Below are 15,780 nucleotides of genomic sequence, written 5' to 3' on the forward strand. Positions count from 1 at the left end.
TCAGTGAATGCTGCTTCTCCCTAATTAGCATTCTTTTATACCTTTGTCTACAATGATTCCCTCTGTAGCGATGAGTGGGCACTACTGCACAATTCTTATGTTACTGCGGTAGAACAAGGTAAGGTAAGCAAATATAACTTTTTATGCTTCCTTCCAAGTCATATCTGTAAAAAGCAGTATGGCCTTAGGACTGTAATCATTTAAAGTTAGCTCTGCAGCATTCAGTGAGCAGAAAGGTCTCGGTTTTATTAACGCAACTAAGGTCAAACTGCAGCACTGAATACAAAATGGTGATCAAGCACATAATTTCTTAGCATTACCATTAGTTAGCTTAATTGGCACCAAATGGATCACAGAGTCTAAGGGACTAGTGCATTTTGCTGACATTGAATTATGCCAGGTTTGTAAGTAACATATATTTATTACCAGGAAAGTTATGCCAACTACAACACTCCTTCACTCCTGGCAGAGTCGAGGTTCCTTTCCCTCAGACTTCATACCCGAGAAGAGAAAGGACAACCTTCTACCCCTCCCTGAGCTCTTCGTGCCTGGCTGTAGACTGAGGCATCTACCCCGACAAACTTCACATTTTCATGTAAATGAGAGTTTGCCACATAATTAGGCAGTCAATATGGCAGTTTGCTTGCTGAGACTTCTAGGTCTAAGAAAATAGATGAAGGTGTTTACTCCATCAGCTCAACACCATGAACTTCAAAACCAGGACAGAAAGAGTAGGGCTCATCTTCTGGTCTCTGGACCTTATTTGTGTGATGAGGATCAACACTGAGGCAGCCATGGCAGAAATGTGAAAGGAAAGAATCCAAATAAGAGCAACAAGACTTTGCAAGAGACCATGGCTTCTTGCAGAAACATACAGACAGACAGACGAGAGAGGAAATCAACCTCCAGGGACACAGATATGAAAAATAAAAAGACACAGACTTCTGGTCACAACGATGGTCATCATTTAGACATCTCGCACAAAGATAGAACAGTAGAGAAACAGGGACCTACCCTTCAGACACCTTCCCATGAAACTGCTAAAGCTTGGCTTTTGCACATACCTTTATTGTCTGGTAGGAACCACTGTACAGGTAATTCTGAGAAGCAATGAGTGCACGCACCCAGTGATTTAACCCAGTCAATTCTTTCTTCAGTTTCAACTCTGTGCCCACAATATCCCAAACCTGCAAAGAAAATAAAAGAGAAAAGGGAAAGTAAACAATGGACTGAGGTTCATTTGTGTCATCTGTATAACAAGCGTACTTCAAAATAAAACTACAGATGTCATTCACAACCCCCATCCAAAAAACAGTAATTTGCAATACAAAGATGTCCTCATTACAGAAGGAATACCGTATGCCAAGACAGCAGACGGCAAACCCGTGCTAGAAAGGGATTAAAAAAGGTTAATATTTTGCCAGGTTGGATGAGAAAATGGGGTACAGCCGACCCTTTGAGGCACTCCTTGGTATTCTACAGGGGTAACAGTGTAAATTAGGACCAGTGAGGCTCCTCTCGGAGAGTGGATGGATTTGTATTGCACAAACACTGCCCACATTTACAACAGAATAACAACGGTCTAAACGTGGGATTTGTTTGTCCTGTAACTGTCAGGTATGTGATGGTGAATGGTCTTCAGTACACAGCAGACTGCCAGGCAAATAGGGAGCGTACTGGTACCCAAATGCAGAGACTCTGAAGGCGTGCTTTGCTCACTGGCATGAGACTCTGCTGCAGACCATCTGGAATTGCATAATGGGTGGTAGGCAGACCAACGTGGTACAATCAAATGGATATGTCAAATGCCGCCAGTGATGTATGAAACACAGGGGAAACTTTGTGGAAATATATCCCCTGAAGAAAAGGCATTGGCTCTAAATGCATCAGGATCAGTTAAAACGTATGCACATGTGTTTCATAGCACACATGGAGAAGATAACACCATATTTAGGGATGGTTACACACATATTTGTAACTGAGAATGCTCAGAGATTGAATAAAACCTTCTTGGAAAACTTATTGATGACACATATAAAATCATTTTACAGAAATTCTGCTTCCTATAAATGTTTCAGTGAGTGGACATTACATTTTGGGAGTATCATGGAGCCCTAATATGTCCTTTTGATGCATCTTTGACACTGCATGGATAACACACACAATGTGTGACACAGCGCTACACACCACACCAGCCTACCTTGATGGCCTTGAGCGAGCCGCTGAAGAGCATGTTGTGGGAAGACACCAGTGTGCAGACAGGGTTGTCGTGGGCTCGTATAGTGTTCACCTTTAGAAGGGACGGGATGTCCCAAACCTGCAAAATTAAGTGGCAGAAACATATGGCAACGGTGCTCTAAACATGACTGAATATTGATGATTTACAGGTCTCAACAGTCTAAGGGCAGTGATAATGTATAAAAGGTGAAATATAATGTAATTTGTAGCAACATAAGTAACTGGAGACTGAAAATACTGGATACGCTGGTAATCACTGAACTTTAAAAGGGTCAGTGGTAGTGGTAGAACAGGCTTAAACAGGCAGAAACCGTTTTGCAAAAGAAATGGCCTTTCAACCAGCCTACGTGTAAACCAGGACTGTAGTAGCTAGACATCCTAGATTAAAACACTTCAAGTACATTTCCCTTCGGAGGCATGCACAGGACGTCTAGAACAAGAAATTGTATCCTTATGCTTCACAAATGTCTGATCATCAACTACATGCTTTAAAAAAAGTAGAAAACGGTGACAGTCAAAAAGGTACCAATGGGGTCCATTTGGTAGGTACCTAAGCAAGACACAGTCAATGCCATTTCATGTATTTAAACTTTGGTGCAGTGAAATTATATCACATCCTTTAGTTCAGCTCTGGCCTGTACAGAGAAGGTGTTGGATATGACCCACATTGATGGATTTTAATGCATGAGCCATGTCTGATCATTCTAGATGTACTGCTTAACTATACTGTGCACTTCAGGATAAACTGCTTAATGTGCCAGTGCCTTAGTTTTAATATCTGCCACAACTGTAGGCCCTTAGAAACTGGCTAGGCAAACAATAGATTACCTGGACTGAATTCGATACTATATTATTAAAGGGGTCTGTAAGGACAGGATAGCCAGCTAGAATGTAATGCCAATCCCATTGTTAAAAATATAAAATGCAATTTGAGTGGCGTTTTATTGGTTTTACAGCAGCATGTGTTGGCCTGGAATGCAGCAGACATAAAACCAATATTGTTGAAGTATTGCCATATCAGAGTTGCAGTGTTAAGAGTTGTGGTGAGAAAGGTAGTGAGATGAAGTGCGTTAATTAGGTGTAATGGCAACACTGCAGTGATGCTGTGGTTGGTTTATAGTAGCACTGCTCCGAGTGCTTAACGCAATCAGAAAACAGGCAGCAGGGCTTGGCAACAGATTAATGGTAACCCTGCAATCTTCACTGCTTAAACAGATGAGCATAAGCACACAGAACAGGCACTCAACAATAGGGCAAGAGGCTGCCAACTGCTCATGGTATACAGCATAAGGACAGACAGAGTCACCCCCCCCCCCTAAATACTGAAAACAGAAAGGCTACAGTTAATCAAGTAACATAGTAGTGTCATTAAACACAGCTGATGCATTTCAAAACCCATTATTGTTTGACAGGGATATTCATACTCACAATAATGGTGCAATCTGCAGAGCCGCTGTACAACTTGTTCCTAGAAGTGTGAAAGTAGGAAAAGCTCGGCGTCAGTCAGGGAGCAATCTTACTTTGTGGGCATCATTCTCCATAAGACACCTCAAAGCGCAGCCCCTATCCACACTAACAAACCACAAGTGAACATGTTACTGCTACTGCTAGTGCACAGAATGATCATTATATTTCAGAGCCCCATCAATCATGTTGTGTCCAGAAGAGTGCCACCTTGTGAGTGCTACAGGTTTAAAGTGCATTAAACAACATTCTCAGGTAACATGGGTCCGCCCCACACTATTGGCTGCATGCATCACTCTTTCTTTTTTTTTTTTAACTGACCATCAGTACAACAGTTTTAATGTGTTGGATGTAGGTCACATACGGTCACCATGAATTGAGGGAATCCAACGATGTAAGCCTTAGAAGTTAATATGATGAGTGGGTTATGTGGTTTTACTTTTGCTAACATACCTCTATACCCCTGCTACCCACTAGGCCATTGTGGTGAAAACCAGCACACCAATATCCAATCCTTTCTCGGATGTCCAGCACACAATCCAGCTGTCAACCCCTTTGATGCCTGAATGCCCAGATCCCCAGTTTTCCATGTGTCATTCTGTCCCTAATCCTGTGTAGCCAAAGTCTTCCTCTACCCTGCACCACACCAGTGAGGCTATTTGCTTGGGTACTTGTAAAATGAGTAGAGAAATCCACTAGCATTAACCAAGATTTGTGGTGCATAATAACCCCATCAGACAGATGGTCAGCGAAACTCAAACAAGCACAAGTCATGCACTTCATCCTACTGCAGAGCTGAAACAGCCCACGTTGCCTATGGCACTGTATCATTCTTTTCTCCATATTTAAAGCAATTTAACACCACAACCTTCCTTGGCGCTGTAAATGTCGCTCTCCTGATGGCGGGTGCCTACTCCCTGAAACCTCGAAAGCTCCCGAATCCTTCTAAACCATTAAAATTACATCCACAGACGTCATCCCTTCCACTTTAAAAAAAATTGCCGAAGGAAAATCCTAGAGAAACAATTCTCAATCCAGCTCCAGGGTCGCACTGATCAATACCAACTACTAATGTAGGTTTCATTCCCACTGCAACAAGGAGACTGCAATCAAACAGGAAGTCAATGAGGCTCTGGAAATCAGTCAACAGAGAATCCCGTTTCCTAATGAGTTGTCACGCACACCCAGAAGACTCTTGACAGTGTTGGACATCAGGTCCATTGGAATCTCTCTCCACCAGTTTGAACATCTACAAATCTATCCTCGTCTGGTTACCTCTCTTCTATCAAACAGAAATCAGTGTTTCTAAACAGACTCATCTAGAAACCCTCCATCACTTGAGGATTGCTCAAGGTCCATATATGTTCCATGCATCTAACTGCTACAATAAGCCCACTACTGGCACAAAAGAACAGACACAACCTTTCACTAGTATACTGATGCTTCCACACATATGTCTAATTTATTTTTAAACTGAATCCTATTAAAACTAATTTCAAACTCAAACACCACCTCCAATCAAATTTGGTTCTAAACATAAATGCTAGACATGAATCTTGAAGGCTTTTCACTCTGCATTACATCCTAAGCAAAATCACCGTGCTGCCATTTAGACTCTAATCTGAACTGCAAAGTGAAGAAAAAAAGCCCTGATTGCTTCTAAGGAAGCACAAGCCTTCTTGTTGCCAAACAAACTGGCACTTAACGGATTGGCCTTCTCCCATTCTCCACATGGGCACAGACCAATAAATGGGTCCTCTCTAAATATGCCACATGGCCCTGTAATTAGCTGCCTCCGCATCTCAAATATTTCCTCAATGAGATGATTATAAAAATAAAAACTCACTTTTTCCCTTACTCCTGCCACTTGCAGATTGACTCCTACTGGTTGCATCCTCCATAGAAGTGCACCTCTCAATATCTCCACCTCGTCCTCAAGAAGTTAGTAATAAGTACTCCTGTGAACTTTGTAAATAGCCTCGCACTGACATACCAGATTTGTATTCCCGAGCTCCTTATGCCAGCCTTATATTCTATAATCATCACTCGTGAAATGGAAAAAAAGTAAAATAATCATAATTTAGATTGTGCTCCATGCTCATCATTCACATATTTCAGATTTTGTAACAGTACCCCCGAGTCATATTTTTGCACATGATGTATAAACAGAGACAGGATATACTCCCTTTATTTGTGGTAATATGGTTCAATATAGAAGGTGTCACATCAATGTGATGTCATTTAGGAAGGGGTACTTGTAGGAAGTTGGCTCTGTATGTGCTATTTCAAAGTAAGGAGTAGCATGCACAGAGTCCAAGGGTTCCCCTTAGAGGTAAAATAGTGGTAAAAATAGATAATACTAATGCTCTATTTTGTGGTAGTGTGGTCGAGCAGTAGGCTTATCCAAGGAGTAGTGTTAAGCATTTGTTGTACATACACATAGACAATAAATGAGGTACACACACTCAGAGACAAATCCAGCCAATAGGTTTTTGTATAGAAAAATATCTTTTCTTAGTTTATTTTAAGAACCACAGGTTCAAATTTAACATGTAATATCTTGTTCGAAAGGTATTGCAGGTAAGTACTTTAGGAACTTCAAATCATAAAAATTGCATGTATACTTTTCAAGTTATTGACAAATAGCTGTTTTAAAAGTGGACACAGTGCAATTTTCACAGTTCCTGGGGGAGGTAAGTTTTTGTTAGTTTTACCAGGTAAGTAGGACACTTACAGGGTTCAGTTCTTGGTCCAAGGTAGCCCACCGTTGGGGGTTCAGAGCAACCCCAAAGTCACCACACCAGCAGCTCAGGGCAGGTCAGGTGCAGAGTTCAAAGTGGTGCCCAAAACACATAGGCTAGAATGGAGAGAAGGGGGTGCCCCGGTTCCGGTCTGCTTGAAGGTAAGTACCCGCGTCTTCGGAGGGCAGACCAGGGGGGTTTTGTAGGGCACCGGGGGGGACACAAGTCCACACATAAATTTCACCCTCAGCAGCGCGGGGGCGGCCGGGTGCAGTGTAGGAACAGGCGTCGGGTTCGCAATGTTAGTCTATGAGAGATCTCGGGATCTCTTCAGCGCTGCAGGCAGGCAAGGGGGGGATTCCTCGGGGAAACCTCCACTTGGGCAAGGGAGAGGGACTCCTGGGGGTCACTTCTCCAGTGAAAGTCCGGTCCTTCAGGTCCTGGGGGCTGCGGGTGCAGGGTCTCTCCCAGGCGTCGGGACTTTAGGTTCAAAGAGTCGCGGTCAGGGGAAGCCTCGGGATTCCCTCTGCAGGCGGCGCTGTGGGGGCTCAGGGGGGACAGGTTTTGGTACTCACAGTATCAGAGTAGTCCTGGGGTCCCTCCTGAGGTGTTGGATCGCCACCAGCCGAGTCGGGGTCGCCGGGTGCAGTGTTGCAAGTCTCACGCTTCTTGCGGGGAGCTTGCAGGGTTCTTTAAAGCTGCTGGAAACAAAGTTGCAGCTTTTCTTGGAGCAGGTCCGCTGTCCTCTGGAGTTTCTTGTCTTTTCGAAGCAGGGGCAGTCCTCAGAGGATGTCGAGGTCGCTGGTCCCTTTGGAAGGTGTCGCTGGAGCAGGATCTTTGGAAGGCAGGAGACAGGCCGGTGAGTTTCTGGAGCCAAGGCAGTTGTCGTCTTCTGGTCTTCCTCTGCAGGGGTTTTCAGCTAGGCAGTCCTTCTTCTTGTAGTTGCAGGAATCTAATTTTCTAGGGTTCAGGGTAGCCCTTAAATACTAAATTTAAGGGCGTGTTTAGGTCTGGGGGGTTAGTAGCCAATGGCTACTAGCCCTGAGGGTGGGTACACCCTCTTTGTGCCTCCTCCCAAGGGGAGGGGGTCACAATCCTAACCCTATTGGGGGAATCCTCCATCTGCAAGATGGAGGATTTCTAAAAGTTAGAGTCACCTCAGCTCAGGACACCTTAGGGGCTGTCCTGACTGGCCAGTGACTCCTCCTTGTTATTCTCATTATTTTCTCCGGCCTTGCCGCCAAAAGTGGGGGCCGGGCCGGAGGGGGCGGGCAACTCCACTAGCTGGAGTGTCCTGCTGGGTTGGCACAAAGGAGGTGAGCCTTTGAGGCTCACCGCCAGGTGTGACAATTCCTGCCTGGGGGAGGTGTTAGCATCTCCACCCAGTGCAGGCTTTGTTACTGGCCTCAGAGTGACAAAGGCACTCTCCCCATGGGGCCAGCAACATGTCTCGGTTTGTGGCAGGCTGCTAAAACTAGTCAGCCTACACAGATAGTCGGTTAAGTTTCAGGGGGCACCTCTAAGGTGCCCTCTGGGGTGTATTTTACAATAAAATGTACACGGGCATCAGTGGGCATTTATTGTGCTGAGACGTTTGATACCAAACTTCCCAGTTTTCAGTGTAGCCATTATGGAGCTGTGGAGTTCGTGTTTGACAGACTCCCAGACCATATACTCTTATGGCTACCCTGCACTTACAATGTCTAAGGTTTTGTTTAGACACTGTAGGGGTACCATGCTCATGCACTGGTACCCTCACCTATGGTATAGTGCACCCTGCCTTAGGGCTGTAAGGCCTGCTAGAGGGGTGTCTTACCTATACTGCATAGGCAGTGAGAGGCTGGCATGGCACCCTGAGGGGAGTGCCATGTCGACTTACTCGTTTTGTCCTCACTAGCACACACAAGCTGGCAAGCAGTGTGTCTGTGCTGAGTGAGAGGTCTCCAGGGTGGCATAAGACATGCTGCACCCCTTAGAGACCTTCCTTGGCATCAGGGCCCTTGGTACTAGAAGTACCAGTTACAAGGGACTTATCTGGATGCCAGGGTCTGCCAATTGTGGATACAAAAGTACAGGTTAGGGAAAGAACACTGGTGCTGGGGCCTGGTTAGCAGGCCTCAGCACACTTTCAATTGTAAACATAGCATCAGCAAAGGCAAAAAGTCAGGGGGCAACCATGCCAAGGAGGCATTTCCTTACACAACCCCCCCCCCAAACGAAAGAGGATGAGACTAACCTTTCCCAAGAGAGTCTTCATTTTCTAAGTGGAAGAACCTGGAAAGGCCATCTGCATTGGCATGGGCAGTCCCAGGTCTGTGTTCCACTATAAAGTCCATTCCCTGTAGGGAGATGGACCACCTCAACAGTTTAGGATTTTCACCTTTCATTTGCATCAGCCATTTGAGAGGTCTGTGGTCAGTTTGAACTAGGAAGTGAGTCCCAAAGAGGTATGGTCTCAGCTTCTTCAGGGACCAAACCACAGCAAAGGCCTCCCTCTCAATGGCACTCCAACGCTGCTCCCTGGGGAGTAACCTCCTGCTAATGAAAGCAACCAGCTGGTCAAGGCCATCATCATTTGTTTGGGACAAAACTGCCCCTATCCCATGTTCAGAGGCATCAGTCTGCACAATGAACTGCTTAGAATAATCTGGAGCTTTTAGAACTGGTGCTGAGCACATTGCTTGTTTCAGGGTGTCAAAGGCCTGTTGGCATTCCACAGTCCAGTTCACTTTCTTGGGCATTTTCTTGGAGGTGAGTTCAGTGAGGGCTGTCACAATGGATCCATATCCCTTCACAAACCTCCTATAGTACCCAGTCAAGCCAAGGAATGCCCTGACTTGAGTCTGGGTTTTTGGAGCTACCCAGTCCAGAATAGTCTGGATCTTGGGTTGGAGTGGCTGAACTTGGCCTCCACCTACAAGGTGGCCCAAGTAAACCACAGTTCCCTGCCCTATCTGGCATTTGGATGCCTTGATAGAGAGGCCTGCATATTGCAGAGCCTTCAAAACCTTCTTCAGGTGGACCAGGTGATCCTGCCAGGTGGAGCTAAAGACAGCAATATCATCAAGATAAGCTGTGCTAAAGGACTCCAAGCCAGCAAGGACTTGATTCACCAACCTTTGGAAGGTGGCAGGGGCATTCTTTAAACCAAAGGGCATAACAGTAAACTGATAATGCCCATCAGGTGTGGAGAATGCTGTTTTCTCTTTTGCTCCAGGTGCCATTTTTATTTGCCAGTACCCTGCTGTCAAGTCAAAGGTACTTAAGAATTTGGCAGCACCTAATTTATCTATGAGCTCATCAGCTCTTGGAATTGGATGAGCATCTGTCTTGGTGACAGAATTGAGCCCTCTGTAGTCCACACAAAACCTCATCTCTTTCTTTCCATCTTTGGTGTGAGGTTTGGGGACTAAGACCACTGGGCTAGCCCAGGGGCTGTCAGAGCGCTCAATTACTCCCAATTCCAGCATCTTGTGGACTTCCACCTTGATGCTTTCCTTAACATGGTCAGATTGTCTAAAGATTTTGTTCTTGACAGGCATGCTGTCTCCTGTGTCCACATCATGGGTACACAGGTGTGTCTGACCAGGGGTTAAGGAGAAGAGTTCAGGAAACTGTTGTAGGACTCTCCTACAATCAGCTTGCTGTTGGCCAGAGAGGGTGTCTGAGTAGATCACTCCATCTACTGTGCCATCTTTTGGGTCTGATGACAGAAGATCAGGGAGAGGTTCACTCTCTGCCTCCTGATCCTCATCTGTTACCATCAACAGATTGACATCAGCCCTGTCGTGGAAGAGCTTAAGGCGGTTTACATGGATCACCCTCTTGGGGCTCCTGCTTGTGCCCAGGTCCACCAGGTAGGTGACCTGACTCTTCCTTTCTAGTACTGGGTAAGGGCCACTCCATTTGTCCTGGAGTGCCCTGGGAGCCACAGGCTCCAGAACCCAGACTTTCTGCCCTGGTTGGAACTCAACCAGTGCAGCCTTTTGGTCATACCAAAACTTCTGGAGCTGTTGGCTGGCCTCAAGGTTTTTTGTTGCCTTTTCCATGTACTCTGCCATTCTAGAGCGAAGGCCAAGTACATAGTCCACTATGTCCTGTTTAGGCTCATGGAGAGGTCTCTCCCAGCCTTCTTTAACAAGGGCAAGTGGTCCCCTTACAGGATGACCAAACAGAAGTTCAAAGGGTGAGAATCCTACTCCCTTCTGTGGCACCTCTCTGTAAGCGAAAAGCAGACATGGCAAGAGGACATCCCATCTCCTTTTGAGCTTTTCTGGGAGCCCCATGATCATGCCTTTTAATGTCTTGTTGAATCTCTCAACCAAGCCATTAGTTTGTGGATGGTATGGTGTAGTGAATTTATAAGTCACTCCACACTCATTCCACATGTGCTTTAGGTATGCTGACATGAAGTTGGTACCTCTGTCAGACACCACCTCCTTAGGGAAACCCACTCTGGTAAAGATACCAATGAGGGCCTTGGCTACTGCAGGGGCAGTAGTCGACCTAAGGGGAATAGCTTCAGGATACCTGGTAGCATGATCCACTACTACCAGGATATACATATTTCCTGAGGCTGTGGGAGGTTCTAGTGGACCAACTATGTCCACACCCACTCTTTCAAAGGGAACCCCCACCACTGGAAGTGGAATGAGGGGGGCCTTTGGATGCCCACCTGTCTTACCACTGGCTTGACAGGTGGGGCAGGAGAGGCAGAACTCCTTAACCATGTTGGACATATTGGGCCAGTAGAAGTGGTTGACTAACCTCTCCCACGTCTTGGTTTGTCCCAAATGTCCAGCAAGGGGAATGTCATGGGCCAATGTTAGGATGAACTTCCTGAACAGTTGAGGCACTACCACTCTCCTAGTGGCACCAGGTTTGGGGTCTCTGGCCTCAGTGTACAGGAGTCCATCTTCCCAATAGACCCTATGCGTTCCATTTTTCTTGCCTTTGGACTCTTCAGCAGCTTGCTGCCTAAGGCCTTCAAGAGAGGGACAGGTTTCTTGTCCCTTACACAGCTCCTCCCTTGAGGGTCCCCCTGGGCCTAAGAGCTCAACCTGATAAGGTTCCAGCTCCAAAGGCTCAGTTCCCTCAGAGGGCAGAACTTCTTCCTGAGAAGAGAGGTTCCCTTTCTTTTGCTGTGTTGCAGTTGGTTTCCCAACTGACTTTCCTGTTCTCTTGGTAGGCTGGGCCATTCTTCCAGACTCCAGCTCTACTTGTTCACCCTGTGCCTTGCACTGTGCTCTTGTTTTCACACACACCAGTTCAGGAATACCCAGCATTGCTGCATGGGTTTTTAGTTCTACCTCAGCCCATGCTGAGGACTCCAGGTCATTTCCAAGCAGACAGTCCACTGGGATATTTGAGGAGACCACCACCTGTTTCAGGCCATTGACCCCTCCCCATTCTAAAGTAACCATTGCCATGGGATGTACTTTTCTCTGATTGTCAGCGTTGGTGACTGTGTAAGTTTTTCCAGTCAGGTATTGGCCAGGGGAAACCAGTTTCTCTGTCACCATGGTGACACTGGCACCTGTATCCCTCAGGCCCTCTATTCTAGTCCCATTAATTAAGAGTTGCTGTCTGTATTTTTGCATGTTAGGCGGCCAGACAGCTAGTGTGGCTAAATCCACCCCACCCTCAGAAACTAGAGTAGCTTCAGTGTGGACCCTGATTTGCTCTGGGCACACTGTTGATCCCACTTGGAGACTAGCCATACCAGTGTTACCTGGATGGGAGTTTGGAGTGGAACCTTTCTTGGGACAGGCCTTGTCTCCAGTTTGGTGTCCATGCTGTTTACAGCTATGACACCAGGCCTTTTTGGGATCAAAGTTTTTACCCTTGTACCCATTGTTTTGTGAAGAGGCTCTGGGCCCACCCTCCTGTGCAGGTTTTTGGGGGCCTGTAGAAGACTCTTTACTATTTTTAGTTTTGGTTGTCTCATCACCCTTCCCCTGGGGAGTCTTTGTGACCCCTTTCTTTTGGTCACCCCCTGTTGAAGTCTTGGACACCCTTGTCTTGACCCAATGGTCCGCCTTCTTTCCCAATTCTTGGGGAGAAATTGGTCCTAGGTCTACCAGATGCTGATGCCGTTTATCATTGAAACAATTACTTAACAGGTGTTCTTTCACAAATAAATTGTACAGCCCATCATAATTACTTACACCACTGCCTTGAATCCAACCATCTAGTGTTTTCACTGAGTAGTCAACAAAGTCAACCCAGGTCTGGCTCGAGGATTTTTGAGCCCCCCTGAACCTAATCCTGTACTCCTCAGTGGAGAATCCAAAGCCCTCAATCAGGGTACCCTTCATGAGGTCATAAGATTCTGCATCTTGTCCAGAGAGTGTGAGGAGTCTATCCCTACACTTTCCTGTGAACATTTCCCAAAGGAGAGCACCCCAGTGAGATCTGTTCACTTTTCTGGTTACACAAGCCCTCTCAAAAGCTGTGAACCATTTGGTGATGTCATCACCATCTTCATATTTAGTTACAATCCCTTTAGGGATTTTCAACATGTCAGGAGAATCTCTGACCCTATTTATATTGCTGCCACCATTGATGGGTCCTAGGCCCATCTCTTGTCTTTCCCTCTCTATGGCTAGGATCTGTCTTTCCAAAGCCAATCTTTTGGCCATCCTGGCTAACTGGATGTCCTCTTCACTGGGGCTATCCTCAGTGATTTCAGAGGTGTTGGTCTCTCCTGTGAGGGAACCAGCATCTCTGACTATTATTTTAGGAGTCAGGGTTTGAGGGACCCTGTCCTCCCTAGATAGGACTGGTAGGGGGGAATTTTCCTCCAAGTCACTATCCTCTTCCTCTGAGTTGCCACCCTCAGAGGGGTTGGCCTTTTCAAACTCTGCCAAAAGCTCCTGGAGCTGTATTTTGGTAGGTTTGGGGCCCATTGTTATTTTCTTTATTTTACAGAGTGACCTTAGCTCCCTCATCTTAAGATGGAGGTAAGGTGTGGTGTCGAGTTCCACCACAGTCACATCTGTGCTAGACATTTTGCTTCTAAAAGTTGGAATACTTTTTAAGAATCTACAACTGGTTCTAGAATCTAATTCAAACTTTTACAAACTTTTAAACTCTAAAAGAAATGCTAAACAGGATCTAACACAAGGCCCTAGCAGGTCTTTTAAGAATTTAGAAAACTTTTCAAATTGCAAAAATCAATTTCTAATGACAATTTTGGAATTTGTCGTGTGATCAGGTATTGGCTGAGTAGTCCAGCAAATGCAAAGTCTTGTACCCCACCGCTGATCCACCAATGTAGGAAGTTGGCTCTGTATGTGCTATTTCAAAGTAAGGAGTAGCATGCACAGAGTCCAAGGGTTCCCCTTAGAGGTAAAATAGTGGTAAAAATAGATAATACTAATGCTCTATTTTGTGGTAGTGTGGTCGAGCAGTAGGCTTATCCAAGGAGTAGTGTTAAGCATTTGTTGTACATACACATAGACAATAAATGAGGTACACACACTCAGAGACAAATCCAGCCAATAGGTTTTTGTATAGAAAAATATCTTTTCTTAGTTTATTTTAAGAACCACAGGTTCAAATTTAACATGTAATATCTTGTTCGAAAGGTATTGCAGGTAAGTACTTTAGGAACTTCAAATCATAAAAATTGCATGTATACTTTTCAAGTTATTGACAAATAGCTGTTTTAAAAGTGGACACTTAGTGCAATTTTCACAGTTCCTGGGGGAGGTAAGTTTTTGTTAGTTTTACCAGGTAAGTAGGACACTTACAGGGTTCAGTTCTTGGTCCAAGGTAGCCCACCGTTGGGGGTTCAGAGCAACCCCAAAGTCACCACACCAGCAGCTCAGGGCCGGTCAGGTGCAGAGTTCAAAGTGGTGCCCAAAACACATAGGCTAGAATGGAGAGAAGGGGGTGCCCCGGTTCCGGTCTGCTTGCAGGTAAGTACCCGCGTCTTCGGAGGGCAGACCAGGGGGGTTTTGTAGGGCACCGGGGGGGACACAAGTCCACACAGAAATTTCACCCTCAGCAGCGCGGGGGCGGCCGGGTGCAGTGTAGGAACAGGCGTCGGGTTCGCAATGTTAGTCTATGAGAGATCTCGGGATCTCTTCAGCGCTGCAGGCAGGCAAGGGAGGGATTCCTCGGGGAAACCTCCACTTGGGCAAGGGAGAGGGACTCCTGGGGGTCACTTCTCCAGTGAAAGTCCGGTCCTTCAGGTCCTGGGGGCTGCGGGTGCAGGGTCTCTCCCAGGCGTCGGGACTTTAGGTTCAAAGAGTCGCGGTCAGGGGAAGCCTCGGGATTCCCTCTGCAGGCGGCGCTGTGGGGGCTCAGGGGGGACAGGTTTTGGTACTCACAGTATCAGAGTAGTCCTGGGGTCCCTCCTGAGGTGTTGGATCGCCACCAGCCGAGTCGGGGTCGCCGGGTGCAGTGTTGCAAGTCTCACGCTTCTTGCGGGGAGCTTGCAGGGTTCTTTAAAGCTGCTGGAAACAAAGTTGCAGCTTTTCTTGGAGCAGGTCCGCTGTCCTCGGGAGTTTCTTGTCTTTTCGAAGCAGGGGCAGTCCTCAGAGGATGTCGAGGTCGCTGGTCCCTTTGGAAGGCGTCGCTGGAGCAGGATCTTTGGAAGGCAGGAGACAGGCCGGTGAGTTTCTGGAGCCAAGGCAGTTGTCGTCTTCTGGTCTTCCTCTGCAGGGGTTTTCAGCTAGGCAGTCCTTCTTGTAGTTGCAGGAATCTAATTTTCTAGGGTTCAGGGTAGCCCTTAAATACTAAATTTAAGGGCGTGTTTAGGTCTGGGGGGTTAGTAGCCAATGGCTACTAGCCCTGAGGGTGGGTACACCCTCTTTGTGCCTCCTCCCAAGGGGAGGGGGTCACAATCCTAACCCTATTGGGGGAATCCTCCATCTGCAAGATGGAGGATTTCTAAAAGTTAGAGTCACCTCAGCTCAGGACACCTTAGGGGCTGTCCTGACTGGCCAGTGACTCCTCCTTGTTATTCTCATTATTTTCTCCGGCCTTGCCGCCAAAAGTGGGGGCCGGGCCGGAGGGGGCGGGCAACTCCACTAGCTGGAGTGTCCTGCTGGGTTGGCACAAAGGAGGTGAGCATCTCCACCCAGTGCAGGCTTTGTTACTGGCCTCAGAGTGACAAAGGCACTCTCCCCATGGGGCCAGCAACATGTCTCGGTTTGTGGCAGGCTGCTAAAACTAGTCAGCCTACACAGATAGTCGGTTAAGTTTCAGGGGGCACCTCTAAGGTGCCCTCTGGGGTGTATTTTACAATAAAATGTACACTGGCATCAGTGGGCATTTATTGTGCTGAGAAGTTTGATACCAAACTTCCCAGTTTTCAGTGTAGCCATTA

General features: G+C 46.6%; 1 protein-coding gene across 8 annotated transcripts in view; it reads right to left on the reverse strand.

Moving 5' to 3' along the window:
• The window catches only part of TRAF7 (TNF receptor associated factor 7), a 204,588-nt gene that overhangs the window by 40,813 nt on the left and 147,995 nt on the right, over positions 1–15,780 (reverse strand). For all 8 annotated transcript variants that reach the window (XM_069209733.1, XM_069209739.1, XM_069209737.1 and 5 more), the window contains 3 exons: positions 3,667–3,706; positions 2,201–2,317; positions 1,065–1,187 (listed from right to left, as the gene is read on the reverse strand). In XM_069209733.1, the coding sequence (XP_069065834.1) occupies positions 1,065–1,187; positions 2,201–2,317; positions 3,667–3,706 (280 nt within the window). The remainder of the gene's footprint in view (positions 1–1,064; positions 1,188–2,200; positions 2,318–3,666; positions 3,707–15,780) is intronic.

This window comes from Pleurodeles waltl, chromosome 10, assembly GCF_031143425.1.
Source record: "Pleurodeles waltl isolate 20211129_DDA chromosome 10, aPleWal1.hap1.20221129, whole genome shotgun sequence".
Taxonomy (NCBI): Eukaryota; Metazoa; Chordata; class Amphibia; order Caudata; family Salamandridae; genus Pleurodeles; species Pleurodeles waltl.